Source organism: Rhinatrema bivittatum, chromosome 3 (genome assembly GCF_901001135.1).
Source record: "Rhinatrema bivittatum chromosome 3, aRhiBiv1.1, whole genome shotgun sequence".
Classification (NCBI taxonomy): Eukaryota; Metazoa; Chordata; class Amphibia; order Gymnophiona; family Rhinatrematidae; genus Rhinatrema; species Rhinatrema bivittatum.
This window is the reverse complement of record NC_042617.1, coordinates 108,299,593-108,326,347: the sequence shown is the minus strand read 5'-3', so window position 1 is coordinate 108,326,347 and position 26,755 is coordinate 108,299,593. Positions and strand designations below refer to the sequence as shown.

The following is a 26,755-nucleotide window of genomic DNA, read 5'->3' as shown; positions in this document are numbered from 1 at the left end:
ACCAAATCAACCATAGTACCAGAGTATTGGAGGGTGGCCAATGCAACACCCATATTTAAAAAGGGTTCCAGGAGTGATCCAATATACTATAGAATGATGAGCCTTAATGGTAAAATGATAGAAGATATTCTGAAGAACCAAATTTCTGACTACTTGGATAGTCTCAAATGGGGTAGAGGCAGCATGGGTTAGCAAAGATAGGAAAAACAGTAGGACTGAATGTTCAATTTTCTCAGTGGAGAAAGTTAAAAGGGACCTGTACTGGGACCAGTGCTTCCTAATATATTTACAAATGATCTGGAAAGGGAGTAATAAGTGTGAAATGATCATATTCACTGATGACATAAAATTATTCAAATTGTTAAATCATGAGCCAATTTCAAATTTAACTGTGACATCTAGTGATTGATCAATATATCTTTGTTAATGATTGCTTTGTATAGTGACATGTATTTATTTACTTTGATTTATTACCTGCTGGATCATTAACAATAACACTCCTGGTGTGTTACAACAAAGAACAAACATTATAAACTGATGGTGAAATCAAACATAGTCAAATAAAATCAGCAGTAGTGTTAAAAGAATAACAGTATATAAATTAAACTACAAATAGACCAACAGAAAAATCAGGAAAAAGGTAAAAAATAAATAAAATAACTATGTAGGTTCAAAGCCAAATATTAACTGGTCAGACGCCCCAATTTATAAACCAGTACTGAGTTTGCAACGAGAGAATGGAATAAATGGATAAATAAAATTTGGGAAAATATCAGATGGTCTACCCTTGACATGTTCTGGCTGTGTGTCCTGCATTTTACATAAAAGAAATCCTCAATACCACAAATTTTTTTTTACCGACTTAGGGCCTCATTTTCCAAGCCATTCGCATGCGATAAGGGACCTTTTGCACGCGAAAAGTCCCTTATCGCGTGCGATACTAGGATGGGGGCGGAGTCAGCCCCGGAAGAGGAGGAGTCTGGGCCATCACCGGGGCCAACTCTGCGCCGACGCTGCGGACAGCGAAAAGGTAGGTGCCTTTTCACTGCCTATTTCGCTCCCAATAGCTACACCTCCTGTGGTGACGCTATTGGGTGTGAAACCGGCAGTGATCGCACCGCGATGGTGCAATCGCTGCCGGATAGCGCAGGCCCGCTCCCCCTGCCCCTCATCTTCTAAAGTATTGCAGGCCTGCAATACTTTAGAAAATGAGGGCTCTTAGAGACAGTTCAGATTGCTGATCAAGCATTGGAATTCTGGATAGTGTCCTATCATGGATACATACTGTGGCTGTATTTCCAGTTTTTTTCTCAACTTTATTTTTCTTTCCATTCTTGCCTGTTATTTCTATAAGTGCAATGGGTTTGCTGTTACTGTTCATAGGAACATAAGAACATGCCATACTGGGTCAGACCAAGGGTCCATGAAGTCCAGTATCCTGTTTCCAACAGTGGCCAATCCAGACTATAAGAACCTGGCAAGTACCCAAAAACAAAGTCTATCCCATGCTACTGATGCTAGTAATAGCAGTGGCTATTTTCTAAGTCAACTTGATTAATAGCAGGTAATAGACTTCTTCAAGAACTTATCCAAAGTTTTTTTTAAACTCAGTTACACTAACTGCACTAACCACATCCCCTGGCAACAAATTCCAGAGTTTATTTATTTTATTTATTTATTTAAAAGCTCTGTTTACAGCAAGGCACGATAATGCATAAAGTAAGTGGTATAGATTACAGTTAGTCATGTGCCATCATAGTGCGGTAACAATTCACTTCAATAAACAATGTGTGTACATTAAGTTTGTCTGTAGGGAGCATATTAGACGGAAAGAATTTAACCTTAATGTGCATTTGTAGGTTACAAATAACAATTTCTAGTTTGGTGGCATCCTAATCAATCAACTGTTTTTTTCCTTCTCTTTATCTTTATAAAAGCTTGTTTAAATAGCCAGATTTTCAGATTGGATTTGAATATTTGAAGTTTCTCTGCAGCCTTATTTCGAGTGGCATGGTGTTCCATAGCACGGGGCCAGCCAGTGATAGTGCTCTCTCCCTAACTTGTGTGAGGCGTGCTGTTTTGACAGAGGGAACAGTTAGTAGAGCCTTATTAGCAGATCTTAGGTTCTTTGTGGGACATGTACGCGCAGAGCAGTGTTAAGCCAGTCAGCTTTTTCATCATGGATTAGTTTATGAATTATGCATAAAACCTTATATTGAATCCTTTGTTCAATTGGGAGCCAGTGTAGATCGGCAAGCGTTCCTGTAATGTGATCATTCTTTTTTGCCGGTCAAAATTCTAGCGGCTGAATTTTGTAATATTGTAGTGGCCGATGTGGATTGGTGGTAGTCCCTAAAAGTAGGGAGTTGCAGTAGTCTGTACTTGCGAATATCATTGCCTACAAAACTGTGCGGAAATTGTTTAGTGTTAGTAGAGGTTTAAGTCGTCTTAGGATCATTAGTTTCGCATATCCTCCTTTATTTTCAAGGAGATGTGTTGTTTCATGTTTAGCTCAGGGTCAATTATTACTCCTAGATTTCGTACTTAGTTGCTAGCTCAATGGTTTGGTTATTTTTAGTTGTGAGTGTTGGTTGGATGTGGTGTATGTTTTTACGTTCAAGGTGTAGGAATTCCGTTTTGTCGATGTTTGTTACCAGTTCCATCTGATTTAAGAGCTGTTTAATTATCTCAAGATACATATTAGCAAGTTTCATTGTTTCTTCAATGGTGTTTACAATTGGTAGCAGTAGCTGTATATCATCTGCGTATAAGTAGTGTATGATTCCAAGTCCTGCTAGTAGGTGACATACCGGGAGGAGATAAATGTTAGAGTGTTGCCGACAGGGCCGATCCCTGTGGGGACACCGGTTAGTAGTGTGACTTTGTCCGAAAGTGTATTTTTTATTTGTACTTGGAAACATCTGTTTTTAAGTTATGACTCAAACCATTTTATTGTTTTATTAGTGAGACCTATTTCTTTCAGTCTATTGAGTAGTGTTTTGTGATTTACTGTGTCGAATGCTGCGGAGAGATCTAATAGAACTAGAAAGTAGTGTATTCCAGTATCAAATCCTCTTAGATATTATCTGATAAAGCTAATAGAGTTTCAGTGCTGTAGTGTTTGCGAAACCCATGTTGCGCTGGGTAAAATATGTTGTTACATTCAATGTGGTTTGACAATTGTTGTTGTACTGTTTTTTCAATTAGTTTGGCTAGTAAGGGTAAGTTAGAGACTGGTCTATAGTTATTGAGAACTAGTGGGTCAAGGTTCTTTTTTTTAATTATTGGTTTAATAATGGCTCCTTTCAAGGTATCTGGCATTATTCCTTCATCAAGTGAGAGATTGATGATTTTAGTGAGGGTTGGGGCTATTGTGGTTGGTGAGTTTTTTAGTTCAGTAATGGGAATGGTGTCAATTACGTGGTGGCAGGGTTCATTTGATTTATCATTTTCTCGACTTCGTCTTGTGATACTTCTTCAAATTCTGACCCAGTTACTAACATCTTAATGGGCATTTTAATCTCTTGTTTGGTCTTGTTAGGGATTTTTTTTCTCAGTTTAATTGTGCGTTGTGTGAAAAAGAACTTTCTCCGATTAGTTTAAATGTGCTATATGCTAACTTCATGGAGTGCATCCTAGTCCTTCTATTATCCGAAAGAGTAAATAACCGATTCACATTTACCCGTTCTAGACCTCTCATGATTTTAAACACTTTTATCACATCCCCCCTCCACCATGTCTTCTCCAAGCTGAACAGTCCTAACCTCTTTAGTCTTTCCTAATAGAAGAGCTGTTCCATCGCCTTTATCATTTTGGTCGCCCTTCTCTGTACCCTTCTCCATCATAATTATATCTTTTTTGAGATGCGGCGACCTGAATTGTACACAGTATTCGAGGTGCGGGGTCTCACCATGGAGCGATACAGAGGCATTATGACATTTTCCATTTTATTCACCATTCCCTTTCTAATAATTCCTAACATTCTGTTCGCTGTTTTGACTGTCGCAGCACACTGAACTGACGATTTGAATGTATTATCCACTATGACGCCTAGATCTCTTTCCTGGGTGGTAGCTCCTAATATGGAACTTAACATCGTGTAACTATAGCATGGGTTATTTTTCCCTATATGCATCATCTTGCACTTATGCAAATTACATTTCATCTGCCATTTGGATGCCCAATTCCTTCTGCAATTTATCACAATCTGCTTGTGATTTAACTACTCTGAATAATTTTGTGTCATCCGCAAATTTGATTACCTCACTCGTCTTATTCCTTTCCAGTTCACTTCTTTATGACTCTCAGAGGAAAGAGGGAGTAGAGATTATGTATTAGAGCAGGCTAAAAGATTGAAAATTGTGCAAGTAGACACTAATAGAGAATCAGCAAGAAATAAAATAGCTAATGAAACTACGGAAGGTCTGGATAGGTGAAGCAAACTAGAACCAGATAGGAATACAAGATACACAAAATAATTTAAACATACAAAAAAAGCAAAACATAGGACCAAGTCTGGGACCTCAAGACCAAGCTCTGTCAAAGTACAAGACTGTGTCTGGAATATAACTGTCTAAACAAGAATAGCTAAAGTGCAGGAGGCTGAGAGGGGTGGAGTTAAATCAGGTAAAGAATGAAAAAAAGCCTCTCAAGTTGATCAAAGCAAGCTTGATCAAGTTGATCAAAGCACAGACTTTAGAAGAAGTTCTGGATAAAAAAAAAAAAGCAGCCTTTCAGTTTCAGAGGAAAATATTTCTTCATCTGCCTTAAATGAAACTTTCCGTTTTGCAATAATGACATTCTGGAAATTCAATACATGAGTATTGTTTTTCTCTTGTTCCTGGGATAACTTTTTTTTTTAGCTCAGTAAGAGTGCATTGCATAAAAATTCCATTTCTTAAGATAATTCATGATAGAATAATTGTGTTTATCCTATATCAAATGGACTGAAATATTCAATAAAAGTTCATAGATAGAAGAACCAGACCCCATGATAAAATCTCTCATAACACCTAGTGTCTTTAGCATAGTCTCCTTCAATGAAAACTAGCACAAGGCACCACACTAAAGCCGAAATAGGCACAAGTAAGCGCGACCTCCCCTCTAGCTTTAGAACTTCTTTCTCCTTTCTTTACCAACTAAATAAGACCACAAGGAAACAGAACCAGTTTAAAATACCAAGCTTGGGACTTTAAACCTCAAGCCCCTCTCCCCCTTCTGCCAGAGTGGACTCAAATCACCTTATAATGGTAGAAGAGAGGTACAAATAAGTGTACCAAAGCTAAATCAGAAAGACCTTGAACCTCAATTAAATAAACCAGACACTCTCCCTTGGCCACGGCAAGGGCCAAAACCCCTAGCCGGAGCCACAAGAGAAAAATTTTCTCTTCAAGCAGGGTTTCGAGCACCATAATTATGAAAATCTGTTTTATATAGATTTCCATGGTTCATTTTTACTCCTGCATTAGACTGAAAAAATGATAGCCAATGCCCAAGGTGCTGCAGTTATAAGTTACTCTTTTTATTATTATAATTGTGCACAATGAAAACCAGATAGATAAAAAAAAAGTTCTGTTCAAAACAGAAACATGTCAATTATTTATACTCTATTTTTTGCAAAGCCAATTAATCTCCATAATAGGTTGATCATGATGATTATGCCTATCACTTTTATCAAAGAAAACTAATCACAATACATGAATAATAATTCTGCCATGGTTCCTTATTTCTCACCAATCAAACTTTTGTCACAGTTCCTCTTACTTAAAACATACATTAATCATTAGTTCATTATCTTATTACCTTCTACCAATAATTTGCAATACCTAGCAAATTAAATTTTAGACGTAAGCAACTTTGTCATAACACCAAGTCACAGATCTCACTTCTCCCATTTTCTGTTATCTTTTCACCTCCTCTTGAACAATACTGTCTACAACTTACATTTTTGTTGTTTGCTTCTGTATAGTATTGCAGTAAGCATTTTTCTGCATTGACCTATAAGCTACTACACAGTTTCCAATGTTAGCCTGTCATGATATCTGAAACACATAGGTCTTAAATCTGTTAGGTCCTTCTAATCATCACAGTATCTGCCAATACTACTAGCAGCGAAGACTTTGTTGAAGCTTAAAGAAGACAAAGGGACTATGATCGCCATAGCCCTTTTTTGGCAGAGGCACATCTGGTTCCTGCCCCTGTGAGAGATGTCCATTAGGAATCCAATCAAGCTGGGGGATGTCCCAGATTTCATTACTCAGGATCAACACAGGTTGCGCTATCCCAACCTTAAGTCTCTGCTACTCACTGCTTGGATGGTGAGAGGTTAATTCTGCAACTCCTTGATTTGTTTGAAGAGCTGCTGTGTGATGGTGGCAAAGGCCAAGTAAATGCCATTTTGGAAAATGGTCTGCTCGCCCAGAGGCTGGGGGACGCTCCAGGCCTCCACTAGAATACCAGGGACTTCTTGGTGAGTAAGAAGGTCCCGGTAGTGTGGGCTAAAGTGGGGTTCCACTAGACTACCAGGGATAATTTTATCTGTAAGTGAGGGAGTCTGGGTGAGGTGGGCTAGTGTGGGGAGAGGATTTTATGGAGAAAGGGGTTAAGGTAGGGGCAGGGCATGCACCGAAGTGACAGGATTTGTTTTTATTTCATCACTGGACCACCTGCAAGGGTGGTGTGGGTAGGTAGGAAAGGGGTCCATGTAGACCCCCACTCAGGTATTCACAACTTGGCGGGAGAGGGGGCATATTTGAGGATGAGCAACCTTTTTAAGACAGGGCCTTGGGAGTATCAAGATGTGCTTTGACATCCAGAGGCTTGGGAGAAGTTAGCAACAACTATTGAACTGTAGCTAACTTCAAATTAAATAATGGAGCTTGCCAACGTTTGGTAAGGCCACTTTATTTGTTTTGTATAGTTTCAGATATTAATGAGCTGGTTAGCAAGCTAATCAACTCATTTAAATACGCACAATGCTTGGCTGGAAGAACATGAGATATTTCAAATATCTCAGATTATTGTGGAATTAGGCTATTAACTGTGAAAAAAAAATGGCTTAATGTGGTGCAGTGAATAAGCTCTTATGTCAGAGAAAATTACCAGCAGCTTCAAAACTTTGTCCAGAATACAGATAGAAGATGTCCACCACAGACCATGAGACCTGCTATAAATGCCTGAGCAAGGGTCATGAAGGATCTGTACAAGAATGTCTCCAAGATCCATTAATATCTGAATATGAGACTATTGTTTCATATTGGAGATTTAAAGAATAAGTCAATTGACCTGGTACCAAAAGATGATGAAGAAGCTCATGGACAATAGAGCTGTACCAACTGTTTTATGCTTAGGAATGCTGAAAAAGGGTGTAGTGAATTATGCAGATCTCATTCACCTCAGTTTTTCTGAGCCATGCCTCTGAACATAGAGCCAAAAGAAATTAGTTCAAAGGACTCATCAAAGGAAATGGTCCATCCATGCTGATTCCCTTTGCAAGTCAGAGAATCTTGGAATGTGCTCTTGGACCCCTTAAGTGACAGCACATGTAGGAAAACTCTTATTTCTATCACAATGTATCTGCTGCTACAAAGGTTTTTGGCTTCCTTTGAGACACTTTGAGGAAAGAAGATTCTCTGCTGAGTCCCATTATATTTTCAGCTTCACAGTCTTTGAGGAGGAGTTGTGGAAGCATACAGCAGAAGCAATGACTCAAGAGCATGATGCTTAGATTAGCTCAACCTTTCTTAAGACATTGAGCAACCTACTAACTGCTGTTGTGCTGTTCATTTTAGTGCCTAGTTTTTTACCCGTACAAATAAGAGGCTGTCTGTTCTTTCTAAATATGAAGGAAGAGTATATCAGTACAGACTATAGATTCAACCAGATAATAGGAATTATCTTAGATCTATTGTAAGGAAACCCTACCTCCAGTATCATGTACTGTCTTTCAGCCTCCATTTGGATCCATGAATTGTCACTAAATGTTGGGTTGTGGTAGTAGTCTTCTTACATAAGCTGGAAGAGTGTATGTGTTTGTCTATATGGAAGACAAATCAGGGGCACATTTGAGATAGAGGCAGACAAATCTATAGGCAACACTATTTGGGTGCTGGTGTTACTAGGATATATCATCAATTACCCCAAGTCCAATCCCAGCCCAGCATCTCAATTGCAATTTATAGGGGCTCTGATAGACAACTCAAGCCATGGCTTTTTTCCCTGCCAGCAGAGTCTCATAGTTGATTCTTCATGATTTGCTCAGTCATGAAGTGGAGGCACTAAATGTAAGCTTCTGCCTGTGTAATGACACCCTCTGCCTGGCTAGAGAATGCTTTATAAACTATCCGATTTATTGCAGGGATTTACAGAATTCCGTTTGTCTCAGATAAGGAATTTCAGGTTGTTACCATAACAAATCGGCAGTGTCAGATAAAGAATCTATTGCTAAAAAGTATTACAAAAGAATACTCTTGGTAGATAGGAATTTAGCAATTAGAAAATTAGCAAGACAATAATACATCACATTAGTGCATTTAAGTTGCTAAACATCCTACATGGCTATCCAAAGTATGAGCTAGGAAAAAAAACCCCAAATCTCATCTCTGATGTGCAGGGAGCTGGCTTTTGCAAAAGCTTGACTGTAGCAGAAGTTTTTTGTGCTGCAAAACTCTCACCTGCTTCTCTCGAGACCTTTTGCTTAGCCAAGTGGGGACTCACATTGTCCCTGGAGAGAAGCAAAGTTAGTTCAACCTTAGGCTAAGTTGTAGCAGGGATGGGATACTTCAGTTCTGCTGACCTCAGTCTGTGCTGGCTCTGGAGCCTGTAGCCCTGCAGGGAGGTAGTGAAAGTTTTGGCCTCTGATAAGGATGTTTTTCTTGCCTTTTGATGGTAGTTTGTTTCTGTGATAGTGAAGCCCTGGAGCTTGTTCTCCCTGCTGTTTTAAGGGCTTTGATATGCATATTAAAGTGTATCCAGGATTAAAGGTATGATTGGCTCTTTTTTCCTGCTTCAGACAGTTCCTTTCTTCTGGGTCACCTACAGGCCACAGTAACACTAACCAGAGATGCTGATAACTATTCCACTTCTGTTGCAGAGTGGACACGCAAGAAAAAGGTTCAACAGAAAAAAAGCCATAACAAAAAATACCAATAAATATTCAAAGTGAAACAAAACCTCATGAAACAGAGCTCTGCAATAAAAGAGAGAAGGCAACAGAAACATATAAAGAAAACAAAAATGAACATTTCTGGGGCATCAAGTCACAAGCTGTTATAAAGTACTATCCTGAAGAAAATAAACAAAATAGAAAAGAAAGGAGACATGAGAAAGAGATCATCTTAAGAATTAATTTCTTCAGATGAAATTGAACTAAACTCCACAGGCATGACAGTGATCCATAAGAATTTCCAGTCTTGGCTACCTGAAGTGGAACAAAAGTCCTTAGAAAGCCCAGCCAGTTTTTGTTTCCTTTTGCCCAACAAATCTGAGATTGCTGTGGTCAAAGTTTTTCTAATTGGATAGTAGATTGCATCTCTTTCACATACTCCCAAGCAGGTTTGACTTTTGAGGACCATATCGGGGCACATAATGGCTACATCTAAGATCAGCTACTAAGGAAAAGATATGCAAGGCTCAAATGTAGAATTAAGGTCTACATAATCACATCACACAGTTTATATAGATATGAACTCATGGTGTACAGCAGGTTTGGGCAGTTTTATTCTTCAGGTTTTGTTTTTTTTTAGTTGTAGCCCCCAACTTCAGCCTTTCCAAGGGTTCATTTAAAGTTTGTCTTCATGTTGATTAAAAAAAAAAAAAAATGGAAGAGCTCTACCCCACGAAAATTAGGTGTGCCCTCCTGTTGACGGGTTTTTGCTGTTTCATTCATTATTGGTTGCAACACACAATCCTTATCTAGGGAGTACCATCTGTGTGATTATTGAGGTTGTTTTATAAAAACATATTTTCCCGCTAGCTCCAAAGTTCGCAGCAAGTTACACCAGAAACATCCATAATAACAGCAATCAATGCATACAGAAGGTAAAAATTAATAGTATTAGGATTGATGCATGCACCTGTCACACGTGATGGCATTACCTGTAATAGATGTTATCTGAAGATAGAGGAATCACTAGTTCACATATTATGAGATCCAAGAGTGTTAGGATTATATGCAAATAAGGAGGGTAAAGGCATATTAGCGCAGATAGAAATGTAAAGATGCAATTGTAGAATAATAGGAAAAGCAGTGTAAATAAGGTGAAAAAGGAAAATATTCTGGGTATCTATTATAGATTAACAACTTTGCTTTCTCAAACTGTTTGTCATGTTTGTAGTTTGTCATTATTTGTGACTGTATCAAAGCATATGTTGGAAAAACTGAGAAGTCTTTGAAAACAAAGATAATCGAACGTAGTGTATTTTGAAGCATTGTGGCTGAGTCCCCTTTAGTCCTCTGTGTCCCGCCACCCAACTAGTTCCTCTAGCAATTTATACTTTCTGGCCTACTCTGATACCATCTACCTTATTTACCAGTCTTTTAGTGAACAGTGTAAGACCCCTAGTGAAATCCAGATAGACAATATCTACTGCACCTTCGTAATCCATCAATTTTGTCATCTAAAAAAACATAATCGATTGTCTAATAGGATTTTCCCTTTATAAAACTGTTGTCTGAGGTCCTGCTCTAATTTTTCAAGGTTCTGCTCTTTATTATCTTTAGTAGTGTTTCCATAGGTTTTCTTACTATTTAAGTTAGATTAGCAAGTCTGTTGACTGTTTTCCTTTTGTGTACTGAGATCAAGTCTGCTCTCCTCGAATCCCTCAGAAGTGTCTTCTTTTTCAGGAGTTTAAATTAGCTTCAGGGGGTATGGTCAGCACACTCCTGTGTTCTTTTAGCACTCTCATTTAGGTACTTCATGTAGCTCAATCCACTTGTAGTTTGATTTGTATTCATTTCTCATATTTCAGTATATTTTCTCATTTTAAATCCATCTTCCCCTTTTTTCTGTGAATTCTATGCAGAACTTATTTAAAACTTCTGCCTTTTACCAGTTATCCTCTTGACAAATCCTGGGTTCTCTTTTTATCTTTCCTATTCCCCCTTTTGTTTTTCTGCCTCTTTATATATTGAAGGAAGATGGTCTCCTCCTTTAATTGATTGGGCACTTTTTTTCGCCTGTTTGGCTTCTAACTAATCTCCATGCCTCGCTTTTTTATTTCTAATTATTTTGCCAGTTCTCCTCTCCTCAAGGATTCAAAACAAGGCCCTGTTGGGACATGGACACTAGTTAAAGTCAACTAAGACAGATAAGTTGAAGGGAAGTTGTTTCGCTTAACAGCTCTTGATAGTTTGACCAAATAAGTCTGTCGGCGTTTTTGGCAATAATTCGGCGTTCACATCATTTCAACGAGAGGAGTTGAAGAAATATTAATTTAATGAGAGGAGTTGAAGCATAATAGATATTCTAAAATTTGCACGCACACATATACACATAAAAAAATTCACAATGGGTGGGAGGAGGTTGGTTTGATGATTAAATGACCATACACTGCTGGATGCAGTGATACAAGGAAATTATATGAAACCTTCATATCATTTGTTGTTAATCGATCAGTGAGTTAAATTCAAAAGATTAACCAGATGAATGGGTTAGAGATTTTTTCCTTCAAGAAAATATTGAGTGATACAAATATGGTACAATCTTTTTATTAGAGGTGATATTTTGTTGATTCATTTATACTAAACCTGAACGTAGTGCAAATCTTCAAATTTAAAACATGATAAACATATGGAGGTCCACATTCAAAAGCGTTTAGCTGACTAACTCAGAATTAGCTTGCGAAATGAATATTTGTTTACTTTTCTGAGTAAATCCTTGCTGGCTAATCAGCTAACTGGCTAGAATTTAGCCGGCTAACTTAGGGGCGTTCCAGCTGGCTATGTTGAATAGTGTGGTTTCATCACTATTGAATAACCTCCAAAGTTAGCCAGATAAGTTTATCTGGCTAACTTTGCTAGCTGGACTATGTCTGAATATGGACCCTCATTAATAACATGCTAATGATTATATTAATCATTAGCATGTGATATCGTAAGGCCCTAGTAGTAATTGCTAAATTTAACATGCACTTTTTATGGTAAAAGTTAGCTCCTGTTTTGGGACATAGCAAACTGGTACTGCAAACAATTCAACATGGGTAGCAGTTTAAAAATATGCGAGAATGTGTGTGTTGGTAGGGAATGTTCTGGACATTCTCTCCAACAACTTTGCTTCCCCCTCCACCCTTAGAGACCTTTTCACCCACATCCCTGCACTTTACCAGATTGGCATTAGAAGATGTGTTTGTAGCAGGTTAGTAAACTCTCCTGCTGCTAATTTGTCCTTGTTATCCTTTTAGAAGAGTTAAATGGGGAAGGAGGGAGGGGTTTCTTTCAGGGTGGATCCCATGACAGAGATTAATAGGAGAGTGGAGGTAGAAGGGTAAGAGAGATGGGTAAGGACAAGGAAAGGGAGAGAGTGATGGATAGGGGGAAGCAATGAGAGGGCGAGAAAGAGACTTGTGAGCATAAGCACTACATATATGAGACTAAACCTCCCAAGAAATTATTTGTCCAGAATGACTTAAGACCACCTAAGATTCTCAACTTGTGCTAGCTGGTCTGGAACACTTAGTGAATGTCAGTGTGGCCTCACTGTTGCTTTAACATGAGTCACTGTTGGAAAGCGCAGAAGAGAAGACAATGGGGAGGTTTTGAGGATTAGGACACAGGGAGGTTTTGAGGATAGGACATGGGGTGATGGTGTATCACCAACTTAGTCACCCTATACCCTTGTTCAGAATGGAATACATTTAATCCTGAGCCCTGGTGAAATTGAAGACTGGGCATTGATTCTATTTGGTGTATGGATTTGTAAAATAGGTATGTTCACTATAGTTCAATTCAAATATTAGCACTGGTTGCTTTTGAGTAGTTGAAACTGCATAAACAATATTTCTCCTAAGACAAGCGTGGGTGACATCATCGGATGGAGCCCAGCACAGAACTTTGATGTCAAAGATTAGAACTCTGAAACATGCCCTACTGAGCATGTGCAGCTGTAGTCATCACCCTGCCCCCTAGGCAGTTTCCTTTAGTCTCTTTTTTTCCGAGGAGCCGTGTTGTTGCGGAAGCCATGTATTCAGCCAAGTATTCAGCTTTGCTTGCTTCTCATGGTCTTTGTAAGTGATTTTTTCTTGAGCTGCATCTGCATGCTTTTCTTTTTCCTATAGTTTTAGTTGTTACTCTATAACCTAATTCTGTTGTTATCTTTATCTAATACTACTGCTACTTTATTACCGTAAAACATACACTGTTATCCTACATTACTGTTCCAAACTATTATATTGTTTAATCTCAGTTTATTGTAAAGCCATGTTACGCTACATTAATGTTCCATGTAAACCGATATGATGTTCCCAACGAATGTCAGTCTATAAAAATGTTTAATAAATAAATAAATAAATAAATATATAGAGTTCTTCTCTTTTTCCTCTTCTTTCCAACTGTCGGCCAGCCACATGGGAGCTCCCCTGTGCAGCCTGGTAGAGTCATATTAATTAAAAAAAAAAAAAAAAAGAAAATAAAGAGAGAAGGATATCTGTTTTGCAGTTTTGTTTCTGTGTCCTGTCCTTACTCTGTCTTGTTTTTTTCCCTGATGTTGAGAGGACTGACTTATGCAGTCCATCGGTGACCCATGTAGGCCACTGTGCTTGGGGACTTGCCTGAATTCTGCTCGGGCTGGAGTTTTATGTAGTTTCACCGATCGATCAGCATCGATAGATTAGGATAGTGGAGGGATCGAGGACCATGCAGTTCCTGTGGGGGGAGAGCTTATCTTCCCCACATTCCAAGGAATTAGTCTCCATGGGCGGGAGCACTGGATGACGTAGCCTCCCCTCCTGCTTGCCAGTCTTGGCAGTGCAGTCTCCTTGAGATAGGGTGAGCTGGAGCTTGGGTTAGCAGCTTGCTGCCGCACCTCAGTGCCATGCCTAGTAACAGTTGCCCATGCACATCTGTGAGAGCACACTGTTAGTCCAACACATTGATGTCAGGACTGCCATGGAGCACCATAGTTACCTTTGACACCATCGAGGTGCCGGAATGCCCTCAATGTTATTGAGGGTGCTTGACCGTCCTAGATACCACAAGGGCTTGATGCACTGGAGACATCGACGCCTTGGGCCTGGAGGGTGGTGGAGCATACTAACCTCTAGCATTGGGGACCAGGTCTGCCATTGAGCACCGTGGTCACCCTTGATGACGCCGAGGTGCAGGGACACTTGATGCCATTGAGGTGCATGACCACCCGCGATGCTGTAGGAGGCCTTCTGTGCCATCGCCATCGGTGGAAGTGGAGTCTTGCTGCACCAGCTTCGGCATCGAGCTAGCAGAGTAGCAGCGCAATTCGATATCCTCGATGCCATTGATGCTTCGAGGCCGTGCTGCCCTCATTACTTCGGTGCCATCAGTGCTGCGGCCACCATTGATGCCGTGGTACCCTCTGTGCCATGGTGCCATCGATACGGTAGCCCCTCGGTGCCCTTGGTGCCATGAAACCCTCACACTCAATGCCACAGTACAATCGATGCTGCTGTGCCCATGGTACCATCGATACCGCTGTGCCCTTGATGCCCGCAGTGCTCTCAACGCCCTCAGGGCCCTCGACACCCACAGTGCTATCATTGCCATCAACAACCTCAAATTCATCAAAATGCATGTGTGGCCACCCTCGAGGTTATCAAGGTTGAAGCGGTGGCAGACTCTAGATGCTGTCAAGATGCGCACCCTTGATGCCGCAGCCGCTCACTAGGTTGTCATGATGCGGGGTCTCAATGCCATTGCAATGTGGTGCCCTGATATCATTGTCACCCTCAAGGTCATCAAGATGCGAGGCCACTGTGGAGGCTCTCAGGCCACCGATGCCTCTCGTTATCACCTCAACTGCGTCAAGCACCACAGCAACCAATGCCGACCAGGCACTGGGTTCATCATTGAGCGCCCTGGTTGTCCCTGAGGTCACTGATCGCCAGGGAGTTTGGAGGCCCCTGCGTGACCCTGCAGCCCTTGGTTGGCAGGGGGTTTTGCCCTTGAATGGATCGAGTGCAGGGGTCACCATTTGCTCGAGGCACCCTGCTGTGCTGGGGCATCTGAGCGCAGTTGTCCCATGCCCTTGAGGCTCCTTTGTGGTGTACGCTACGAGGCACTGAGGAGCTCTGTGCTGTGTCTTCATGGCCTATAGCTATTGGACCACGGCTGCCAATGGTCTCAGCATTGGATGCCCCACCAGGATGCATGTACAATTGGTGTTAATAGTTGCTAGCGAGGTTTTCGTCACCTTAGTACTGGCGAAGGCATCGAGCTCATAGCATCGCTGCCCTCGGGCGAATAAGTAAGCTGAGGGGAACAGTTGATGGTGCTAGTGGTCATTGATTCCTTTGGGCCAGTGTCCATGGGCACCTGTGGCACTTGGAATGATGCAATATGCCGTCAAACTGATTATGGCTTGGTCAAGCGCCATCGAAGTCCTGGGTTCAGAGTTGTTGGATGCCCTCGCTATGGCTTTGCATTGTTGAGCCCAAAAGCACCATGGGCCTTATGGGCACTGTCACTGCTCTGGGCTGCTGTCGCAGGCCACAGGACATGTCCGCAGAACCCCATGGGCACTTTTGGTCACCAGGGACTTCTCTGCTACTGTTCCTTGAGGAACTTGGAGGAGAACCATTTCCGATGCAGTTTCAAGGGCTTGCCTCTGAAAGCATTATCAGGTACTGGAGGGGGTGACACCATAGACCATTGCCCTGCACCTTATATTGCTTATTGATATACAATAAAAACATTAATAATTGTTTGTCCAAAAATTTTGGTGTGGTATCCTTGTGTCCGCGGAGAAGCGCCTTAAGCATACTTTAGCGCTTAACATACCTTACCCAGAGCACCAATGGTTCTGGGGATGCCATCATCACACTGTTCTTCACTCCGCTGGGGCTTCTCCGTGGATTACGGTGGCAATCTCCCCCATATGAGGCCTGCCTGTGGGGGTTGGTCGCTTTGGCACTGCAGCGATCAGTGTTTATGTCTCATCTCTCCTGTAGGGAGTTAAAGGTCTTTCAGGTTCGGGAGACCCCGATCCCATTGCTCCCTCTCCCCTATGGAAGGGATGCCCGACTCCCTCTCCCCTTGAAGGGGTGTCCCTCTTTTCTCCATTCCCGGAGAAGAGATGGTACTGCTCTGGCTGGTGCCAGCCCTGAGAAGCGGTCGAGGGTAACACTCCCTCTCAGTTGCTATAAGATGCAGCAGGTCTGTTCACAAGGGAGTCTGTCCAGTATTGCTCCCTGGTGACCCTCCAGGGTTTCCCTGTTCAGGAGTCACTTTGATAACTGCTGGTCTCTGTGGACGTCTTTTCTTAGGGACTGCTATTGCTAGTCATTCTTGCCTGCAGGACCCTCCTCTGTGAGGAGAGTTCTAGTCTATCAAATGGGCGAGCATGCCTTTCAGCCTTTCACCATGTCCATGGCTGAACGTGTTGGGGGCCAAGTGACCCTGCAACAGAGGTGCTACTCTTTGCTCATGGTAGTGTGCTAGCTATTCTTCCCTTTTTTTGGGATCACCCTGTCTGCAGACAGCGGAGTCCTGGGTCATGCAGCGATTATCCATCGCTGGACCACATGCTTCTTTGGGGAGAAGTCTATGCACTCATGGTTAGGGTAGTGATACCTCAGCTGGGTGCTTGACAGTGTTCCAAGATTGCCCTGGGCCTGCCCTGGTGCTCTTCTGGTGGGCTGTCAGGCTCCAGTTGTTTTTTGGTGTCTTTAACACCGAAGGAAATTGTGTAGTCTCTGTCCAAGAGTCCTTTGTCCAAGAGTCCTCTTCCTATATCCAGAAAGTTCTATACCTTCTGTTATTAGGGTTTACTTTTCAGGAACCCTGTTTATACTGTTTTCTGTGACGAGGAGTCTGCTTCTGCTTGCACTTACATCACTTATCTGCCTTAGGCATCCCTGCTGCGCAAGAGGGTTTGTGTCTCAGTCATTTCTATGGCTTTTCTTTGTAGAACCCAACTCTTCTCCAGCCTGGACCCCTGGTGGGTCGGCTGCCTCTCAGGGAAAGGATGGAGGTAGTGCTTCAGCACTATGCAGTTTCCTGCTTTGCCTGCTCGGACAGCCTATAGCTAGGGATTCACCCATGGGGGTAGGACTACCATCCTGCTTGTCCTAGGAGAAAGCAGAGTTGCTTACCTGTAACAGGTAATCTCCTAGGACAGCAGGATGGTAGTCCTCACGAAACCTGCCCTCCTCCCCTGGGATTTGGTTTCTCTATGTATTAACTATATCATGGTCTGAGGGACTCTGTCTAGGGGGTAGGGTGATGACTACAGCTGCACATGCTCAGTAGAGCATGTTCGAGAGTTCTAGAATCTTTGAGATTATTCTGTACCTGGCTCCATCCGATGATGTCGCCCATATGTGAGGACTAGCATCCTGCTGTTAGGAAAGCACCTGTTACAGGTAGGCAACTCTGCTTTCTTCCATTAAAAATGGTCTATTTCTCAAATATAAAGTCCAGTTTTGCAGATTTTTTTTTTTAAAGATTTTCACCAGTAATACTCAGCTCTTGACACAGCCTGATCAGCAGCAAGGCAAGACTCAGAAGCAGAGCCAGATTTAAATGTTATCGTTTATCAGATTTATCTACATTTTTATTCAATGATATTCTGTAAGTTGTGTGGTATAAAAACAATATATGTGACTCATGAGCTTTAGATTTAAATTCTACCAATTATTTTCTTTGATGTAAGTTCCCATTTTTATTTATTTATTAAAAAAAAAAATCCGCTGCTTCCAGATTGCAGATCTGTCCCAGCGTGGATTACATGTGACATACATAAGCATATAACATACATATAATAAAATCTTACATAACAATTTATAAAAACACATTCATCAGTTTTTGGTTCCACTAAAGGAAAGTCAAAAGAAGCCTATGCTGTATTTCTGTGTTGTGTTTGCATTTGTTTTTGTTTGTTGCAGATATTGTTCAGTTTAAGATAGAACACTTCCTTTTTTTGAAGATGTTAAAAATAATTGACACATGTAGAAGGATGATTATAATATGAATATTGTTTGTTTTTGTTTTTCATAATAGAATTTTTGTGTAGTAATTTGTTTTAAACCTCGGAAACCTATTTTTTGTAGTAAATGAGTCTGGCAAATGCAATTTTCCTGCTGCTAATTGTGGTTGGCTGTGATAATTTCATCTTTTCCATGGAGCTAAAAGTGCCAGCAATTATGTCTAGATTATACTGCTTTTAAGTATTCTGTCTTGTCATATATGAGCTATCTACATTATGCATGAAGCTAGGTGCCACTCAGTAATATTTAATGTGATAGGTTATTTTGTCTGAAATTACTTTATCACTTGAACAGTGATTTAAATCCCATTTTAGTTTTATAAGGTAACACCTAAGAACATAAGAAATTGCCATGCTAGGTCAGACCAAGGGTCCATCAAGCCCAGCATCCTGTTTCCAACAGAGGCCAAACCTGGCCACAAGAACCTTTAATAATATGAAAGCATAGTTGAATGTGGGATAGCATTAATCACACAATTATTTATTTCTCTAAATACATAAATGGAGCAATAGCCTAGTCGTTAGAGCAGCAGACTGAGAACCAGGGAAGCAAAGGTTTTCAGTTTCCACTACCACTCTTTGTGAGCTTGGGCAAATCACTTCATTCTTTCATTGCCTCAGATATAAAGTTAAAAGCTCATTCACTAAACTGTGGTATTTTTCCCTGAGAGAGAAATACAACAGGAGTCACAAAACCATGGTAAATGATCCTGCTGCTTTGTGACTCATGTGGAATTGAAAAATGGCCGCTGTCCTGGAGCCTAGGGAGCACACTGGGCCCTCACTGGACCAACAGAGATTTATTTGTAAGTAAGGGGAGAGGGGTGGGGGTCCTGTCCTCTGGGGGCTGGAATTTTGTATTGCAGAGGAGAGGTAGAGGGTAGGAGGTGGGGCGGTATGGGTGGGTGGCACAGAAGGATCTATGGAGACCTCCAGGTTTATTACTACTTTCGGAGGGGGGGGGGAGTGGGGCTTGCTTATTTATTTATTTGTTTTTATATACCGACATTCAATACGTTATCACATCGGTTTACATAGAACAAGTAGAAAAAATGTTACAATGGAACAGGGTGTGGTAAATGGGATAGCAAAACAGGGGGAGAGAGATTTAACAGATAAGGCAAGTAACGAAAAATTTAAGAAGCAAATAAATCAGGTAAGGGAAAATTTGAAGGGGGGGGGTTCTCTTGTGTTCTTTTAGGTATGTGGAGGATAACCATTCTGTGTTATTTTAGTAACATAGGATTGTTGTAAGAGTGCGTTGGATGGATAGGGGAGGATTGGAGATTGGGTATTTCGTGGAGGAGAAAGGTTGGTGAGTGTAGTAGAGGGTTAATGGGTGAGTGAAAAGGGAGGGAGGATAGGATAGGGGGTGAGGGAGGATTGGGTGTGAGTGAGTTGAGTGGTGATTGTTCTCATGATGTTGTGAATGCCTTTTGAATGAAAGTTTGTGTTGTTGGTTCAAGTTTTAGGTCGGTGGGAAGGGGGTTCCATAGGGGGCGTCCTGCTATGGAGAAAGCACATTTTCTGGTTGAGTTGTGGCGGTCTCAGGCGCATTGGGATGTGTGTTAGTGTCCAGTGCTCTCAGGGAAAGTTAGCTACACAGCTCAAATTGTAGCTAACTTCAGATCAAGTACTGCAGCTTGCCATTTTTAAGCAAGCTGCGTTGTTGCTTTTGCATTGTTAAGGGTAATAGTGAGTTGATTTGCATGCTAATCATTTCTTTATAATACGTGCGGTGCCAAAGCTTAAAGAAACACAAGGTATTTCATATACCTCGTGTTATCCTTATGTTGTGATCACATAGCAAATGGCCTAACACAGCTTTGTGAATGAGCCCCTTAGACCTTAAGCTCCTTGACCTGTTTAACCTATGTCAGAGCTGGAGTTAAGTTTCCAGCACTATGAAAGAATAGTTAAAAAGTTGAAAGAATAGTCAGAAACTCTCCGGGTAACTGCCGGCAACCATCGTTACTTATCCAGATAAATACCACACCACTTACCCAGATAAATGCTGATTTATCCATCTATCTGGTAGCGGAAGCACTACCAGATAGCTGCATAAGTCCAGTACTTTCATGGCTATCTGGCGTGGGTTGCCACGGCTTAGTTGGATAAAGTAATTATTCCGCTACTGTAAGTAGCGGTGACCTGCGGCAGATAGCCATATAAGTACTGATTTCTGCTTTTAGCTGGCAACTGTGTCCCGCTGCTAGATAGATAAAACAGTATTTATTTGCTGCCACTCTCATGGCTAGCGTGTCAGGGATGCCTCCTCCCCTTCACTAATTAAAATGGGCCTTCAGCCTGTGCTAAATGCACATTTTACAGTTTGTATGCATTTTTTTAACACTATATGCATCAGCTTACTGCATCGGGAGTTAAATAAGAAACCTTGGAGTTAAAAATGTGTGCTATAAATCAACGCACATTTTATTACCACCAAGATTATTGCATTGGCCAGTTAGATTGTAAGCCCTGTGGGATAGGGAATTACCTACAGTACCTAAATGTAATCTGCTTTAAAGCGCTGAAAAGTGAATGTAAATAATATGATTTTGAATTAACCATAAGCTACTAGTTCACAATATATTTTCACTAAGTGGGCTGCAGTCTCCAAAACGGATATTCATTTATTAAATTGCATGTTTGGCACACATAATATACAGTTGCAAACATTCAGAACAATTTGGAATACAAGCTAACCTTTAAGAATAGAGAAGAAGTATTGTTGGCTTTACATGGATTTTTTTCATGACTTACATAAAGAAATATACATTACAAGTATAATTGCATACATAAATCTTTCATTTCTAAAGACACTCCTCTGTGCTGACTTTAGAAGGTTATACAGTGAGTAAATGATTCATTTTTTGCTCTCACTTGCTTTATGATTACTGCTTTATTGCCTGGATGGATCTAAAGTGGGAATAGACAGAATTAGAAAACATGGAAGGAATTACATATGAATCCAATTTAGATAATATTTTCTCCCATTTTGAGTTTTTAGCAAAATTTCTCGGTGAATAAGATCTGTATTATTTAAATACATTTTTAGCTGATTTACCACCTATTATAATTGTCAATGTAGTGTATGAATGTTTGTGTGATGTATATTTGTGTGGGGGCCTATAGGGAAAAGAGGAGAATCTGCAATGGTTGACGAAGAACGAGAACAGTGATGGTGCAGGGGGAAAGGAGAAATGCATGACAGCATGAAGTGTGCACGGGGGAAGAGGTAAGGGGGAGAGTGGCAGCACTGAGTGGTGGAGGGAAGAGGGGAAAAGGGTAGTGATACTAGGTAAGGGTTGGGTGGGGGGGGGGGAAAGGTTGGCAACACATGAGGGAAAATCGTGGGGGTATTGTGTGGTTGTGAGCAGGACTTTGGTGGGTGGAAGGAGGGAAAGACAAGAATGGTGGCATTGCATTTGGAAAAAAGACCATGGCAAGCATTCGGAAAGGTAGGAGACAGCGGCAGCATTTAGTGAGAATAAGACAGCGTGGTGGTACTGGTTGGTGAGGAGGAGAGAGTGTAATTTGGAGGAAGAGGAGAGAGAAATGTGGTACAAAATTGAATGGGGACAGGAAATAGATGAATTCCACTCAGCAGGAAGACATGGAAAAGTGGCAAGTGGGGGTGATTTGGCTGGAGGAGCAGAGAGGTTGTTCCAGTAAATATGACTTTTCCTTTGAAAGATGTTAACTATTTCAGTTTGACATTGGGGGAATCGTTGAGCCCAAGTTCTTCACCTTCTGCTTGTTCCAAATGTCTTTGTTCAGTTTCTAGCAAATTGCTTTGGAGATTTTGAAAAAAATATAAATAGCAGTGAGACATTTTCCTTTTTACAAAGCAGATATTCAGGAAAACCCACTGTTTAGCTACTGTTTGCCTATGGGAAGCTAAAACTGCCAGACAAAGTTGACTTTATGTTGCTAGAATATGTATCAACCCTTCTTTACATATGACTCATCGTTATCATGTAGCCTTTGTTGCTTTATTTCTTACCTGTAAGTGATAAATAATCTCCGTGTAAACTAGTCTACGACAACTGTCAATCCGTTATCAGTAATTACTGGAGTATGGTTGCTGACTATACTTTATCACCTTTGTATAAAAGAGGCAGTTCTTCAGCAGCTGCTTTTCCTTTACTGCAAGATTAAATCAGAATACTGTATTGATTTGAACATGAAAGCCAAAGGTTTAACTAAAATCATTTTTTTTTATTTGGGCTTAGTTCTTCTGTATTCCCCAAAACAACAAGCTTCCTCGGCTGTTATGTAAAAAATGTATCTGTAATTGGATGGCCTTTGACATATGGTATAGCATGAGTTTGTTTTAGCATTACATTATGCTCTTATTTCATGTCATTTCAGGAGCAAAACATTAGCTCTTAGGAAGGAAGGAATTGGAGTCATTTTGGATTCAGAATTGCCTCATCTCATTGGCATTGATGATGACCTACTCAGTACCCGGCATTATTTTGTATCACTTGAAGGTAAAACAAATTCCTGTAGTAGGTTTTCCATGCTAGGATAAATATTTTAGAAATTAACGGATAATTTGATTTACAGTTACTTTTACAGTTTAGTTATTTTATTTCAAGGCTATAAAATCAATTACAATTCTGTTACAAACTGCACATATATATTCTTTAAAAACCTAAGGTAAACTAATTAGCAAATATAGGGGTCGAAGGAACGCTAACATTAGCGCAGGTTTGTACTCCTGTTTTAGTGCACATTTTCCGGAGTAAGTTAACTCTGGTAATGTAACAGTTTTAAACCTCTAAAAATGTGCACTAAATAGGCGTAAAAACCTGTGCTAAGATTAGCGAGGGTGCATGCATATTTATTTATTTATTTATTTAGCACTTTTATATACCGACTTTCCAATAACAGAATTACTGATCAATTCGGTTTACATTCTAAACAATAACAATGACAGTTGATGTCTTACAATAAACAGTTAGATAGAACTTGGAAACAGATATATGGGGTTAATAACAAAACGTAAAAGTTACGGAGCCTAATGTAGGCTGGAGACACAGGTGTTAGGCATAAGGCTAGGTTTTTTGATTTTCGACTGCATAAGGATACGTAGATATCCCAGGTAAAAGAAGGCATTAGCTATTCCCCAGGAATGCAGAGAGGTGCATTAAAGGGCAGACAGCTTAAAGCATATTTTATTAACACTGGAAATTTAATTCCTGGGTGAGAGCAGGAGTAAAACTTAACTCACATTTCTGGTTGCCATATTATACAGTTGCTGTGCCCAGTGTGGTAATGTCTAGCTGCTTCTACCACACTGGGCACAGCAAGGAATAACTCTGGCCACTAGAAATGTGAGTTTACTCCACCTCAGACCCAGGAGTTTAGTTTCCGCTGCTGTTGGGTAGGGCCACCTACACTTAAACAGTACACCAGCACTGTGCATCCAGCTTTGGCGTACTGTTTTAACTGAGATGCTCACCCCAGGGAGCTTACACTTTGCTCAGCTAGCTGTAAGTGCCCACTACAAAGAGCAAATTTTTTAATCTAAGGCCCTTTTGGCAGGTCAAGTAAAATCAAAGCATTTGGGGTGAGCAACTACAGCTAGTTTAAAGCATAAATGTTCGGGGGGGGGGGCACCTAAAGCTGAACAGGATGCCAAAGTTGGAGCGCCAAAGTGCATACTGTTGAGCTGAAAGTGCCCACTCCAGAGAGTTTATACTTTGATTTTACTTGCCATGCCTTTTGGCATTGCATGTAAGATTGGTGTCATGCATCCCAACTTTTGGGTACATTCTTTCATTCAATGACAAAGTAAAATAAAAGAATAAGCTCTCTGGGGAATGTAGCTACAGCTAGATGAACAAAGCATAGGCTGGCTGGGTGGGCACCAAAGCCGAACAGTTCATGCTTTTGCACTACATGTGCTTGTGCTGTCCAGCTGTTCAGGAAAACAAAACCTGTGACTGGGTGCCTGCCTTAGAGAGCTTACATTGGAAATGGAACTCCCTGAATCTGAAATGGAGTAAGGTCACATTTCTGGTGGCAAAATATTGTCTAATGTTGTGCCCAGTGTGGTATTCTATCGCAGACCCATTAGATTTACATTTCCACTGTAAGCTCTCTGGATGTGCACTTACAGCTGAGCAGTTCTTCAAAGTCAGGATGCACAACACCAGTGCACATCATTCAGCTGGAGGGTACCTTCCTAAAAAAGCTTATATTTTGCTCAGCTAAAGGTGCAAGCCCCAGAGAGCTTACACCTTCTTGATCTGAGGTGACGGTAAACTCACACTTTGGGTAGCTAAAGTTATTCTATTGCTGCGGTACCACATGGGCAACAGCAATAGAATATCATGACCACTTGAAATGAGAGTTAATGTTTGTTCCACCTCAGGTCAACAATTAACCTGAAAATCTTCTCAAATGCATTAAACCAGGAGTACTGAGATAAGCACTTGAAGTTAGAAGTGTGACAAAAATGGACTTGCCTGAAAGATTGTATCCAGGTTTGGATACCCAGTACTAATCTTGCATATAAGACCATTTTGCAAGTGAAATCAAAGGATACGCTCTCTGGAGCAAGCAGTTAAAGCCATTTAAGAAATACAGCACCAAAGTGCATACTGTTTAGCTGTAGGTGCCTGTAAGGCATGCCTTTGATTTCACTTGGCATGCCTTACCCAAAAGGTCTTTCATGTGAGATTGTGCCCAACTGGGGATGCCCAGAGTAATTTTGCATGCAAGTTCATTTTGGACGCACTCCTTCTAACATCAAGTACTTCCATCCTTATTCCTGTTTAAGAGCCCTTTTAAAGCCCTTTTCCTGCCTTATTGCAGATTTTTCACTTTAAACTCGCATTTTAGTGCACATTTTTTGTTTATCACGTATTTTTTACTCTTATTTGATTTGTATGTCATTAATTTACTGCATCCCATGGGGACCTCTTTTTTAAATGTGCATGTTAAGTAAAACCCAAACTAAAATATAACTCCATGGGTTTTATTACATCAGCCCCATAGGGACTGATTTACTAAGACTTTTCTCCCATTCTATGGGGAAAAAGCTAAAAATCAGACTTAGAAAGTCTTCAGGTTATACAGAGTACTATACAGAGTAGCCCTATTCAAAGGTTATGAAAGAAAAAAAATGATTCAGGTCTTGTTCCTTTCAAGCTTTCTAATCTCAATGTCCTTCCCTCTCTATTACTCATTCAGTCCTCCCACCCATATTTCATTAATATTTCACTTTTGTCATGTCATCTCTCATCACCGGTTTTATTCTCTCCCCTTTTAATTTCCTCTCCAACCATATCCTACTTCAGCCTTCCTCTATTTTCTCCTCTCTTCCTTAGAAATTTTCTCCCCTTGCCTCCCTTCTACTTTCCTTTCTCCCTTCAGTTTCTCCTTTCACTTTTCTCTACCCATCATCTTTTCCCCCGTCTTTATCCCTTTTAATGACTAGAAGTTGCCTCTCTGTCTTGGGTTATATTTTTCTAACAGGTCAGTTTCCAAAGTGTTCAGGTGCCTAACTTTGGAAGGTTTGCTTCTAAATTAGCCCTTTTAAAAATGTAATAGGGTTGTGTTTCTAAATTTAGGGTCCTTGTTTCACTAGTCTTCTAAAGTAGGACCCTTAAAAGTGAGTGGCTTCAGGGGTGGAGTTCCTCTGGGGAAAGAAAATAGGTACTTAGCACTGATTTTTAGCACTAAGCATCTAACTTAGGGCCTTAAATATAGGCAAATGTGAAGCAGTCCTAAATGAAGGGAAACTACAGACCGGTTAGCCTGACTTCAGTGCCAGGAAAAATAGTGGAAAGTGTTCTAAATATCAAAATCACAGAACATATAGAAAGACCTGGTATAATGCAGTGCTTCTCAACCGGTGTGTCGCGACACACTAGTGTGTGGTGTCTCCCGGTGTCCCACTGCCCCGTTGTACTTTCCTTTTCCCTTTTTTCAGCCCCCTCGGGCCAACTGGAAGCCTCCTTTCTTTCTACCCCCATTTCCCAATGGGAAGCCGCCTTCATTCTGCTTGCCGCCACGCAGGCCAATCATAAACCTCCTCCCTTCTACCTGCCAGTGGGAGTAGGAAGAAGGGAGGAAGGCTTTGATTGGCCAGTGAGGCAGGCATCAGAATGCCTGGGGGTGGGGTGGGAGGAATAGAAGTGTTGAACTCCGACGAAGCAAGGCCGCCACGGGACCGTGGCGGTGAAGAGGAAACCCGACCCTGACGAAGCAAGGCTGCCACAGCCCATGGCAGTGAAGAGGAAACACGATCCCGACCAAGGCCACCATGGGAGCCCATCCCTGTGGTGGCGAAGAGGAAACCCGACCCCGACCAATGAAGGCTGCCACAGCCCGTGGCGGCGAAGAGGAAACCCGACCGAAGCCACCACGGGAGCGCATTCCCGTGGTGGCGCAAAAAGAAGGCCCGCCGGAGTAAAGCCGCGGCAGAACTGAAGCCCATCCCAGCAGTGAAGGAAGAGTAAGTTTTTTCGTGAGAGCTAGTGTTTCTGTGTGTGAATGAGTGCCTGGGTGAGAGCTTGTGTGTCTGTGTGTGAATGAGTACCTGGATGAGATTTTGTGTGTCTGTGTGT

At 41.2% G+C, this 26,755-nt stretch overlaps 1 protein-coding gene across 1 annotated transcript in view; it reads left to right on the top strand.

Annotated features, from left to right (window-relative positions):
* KIF16B (kinesin family member 16B) overlaps positions 1-26,755 on the top strand; it is a 742,061-nt gene that overhangs the window by 372,529 nt on the left and 342,777 nt on the right. The window contains 2 exon segments of the mRNA XM_029596778.1: positions 22,545-22,641; positions 22,643-22,666. Of these exon segments, the coding sequence (XP_029452638.1) occupies positions 22,545-22,641; positions 22,643-22,666 (121 nt within the window).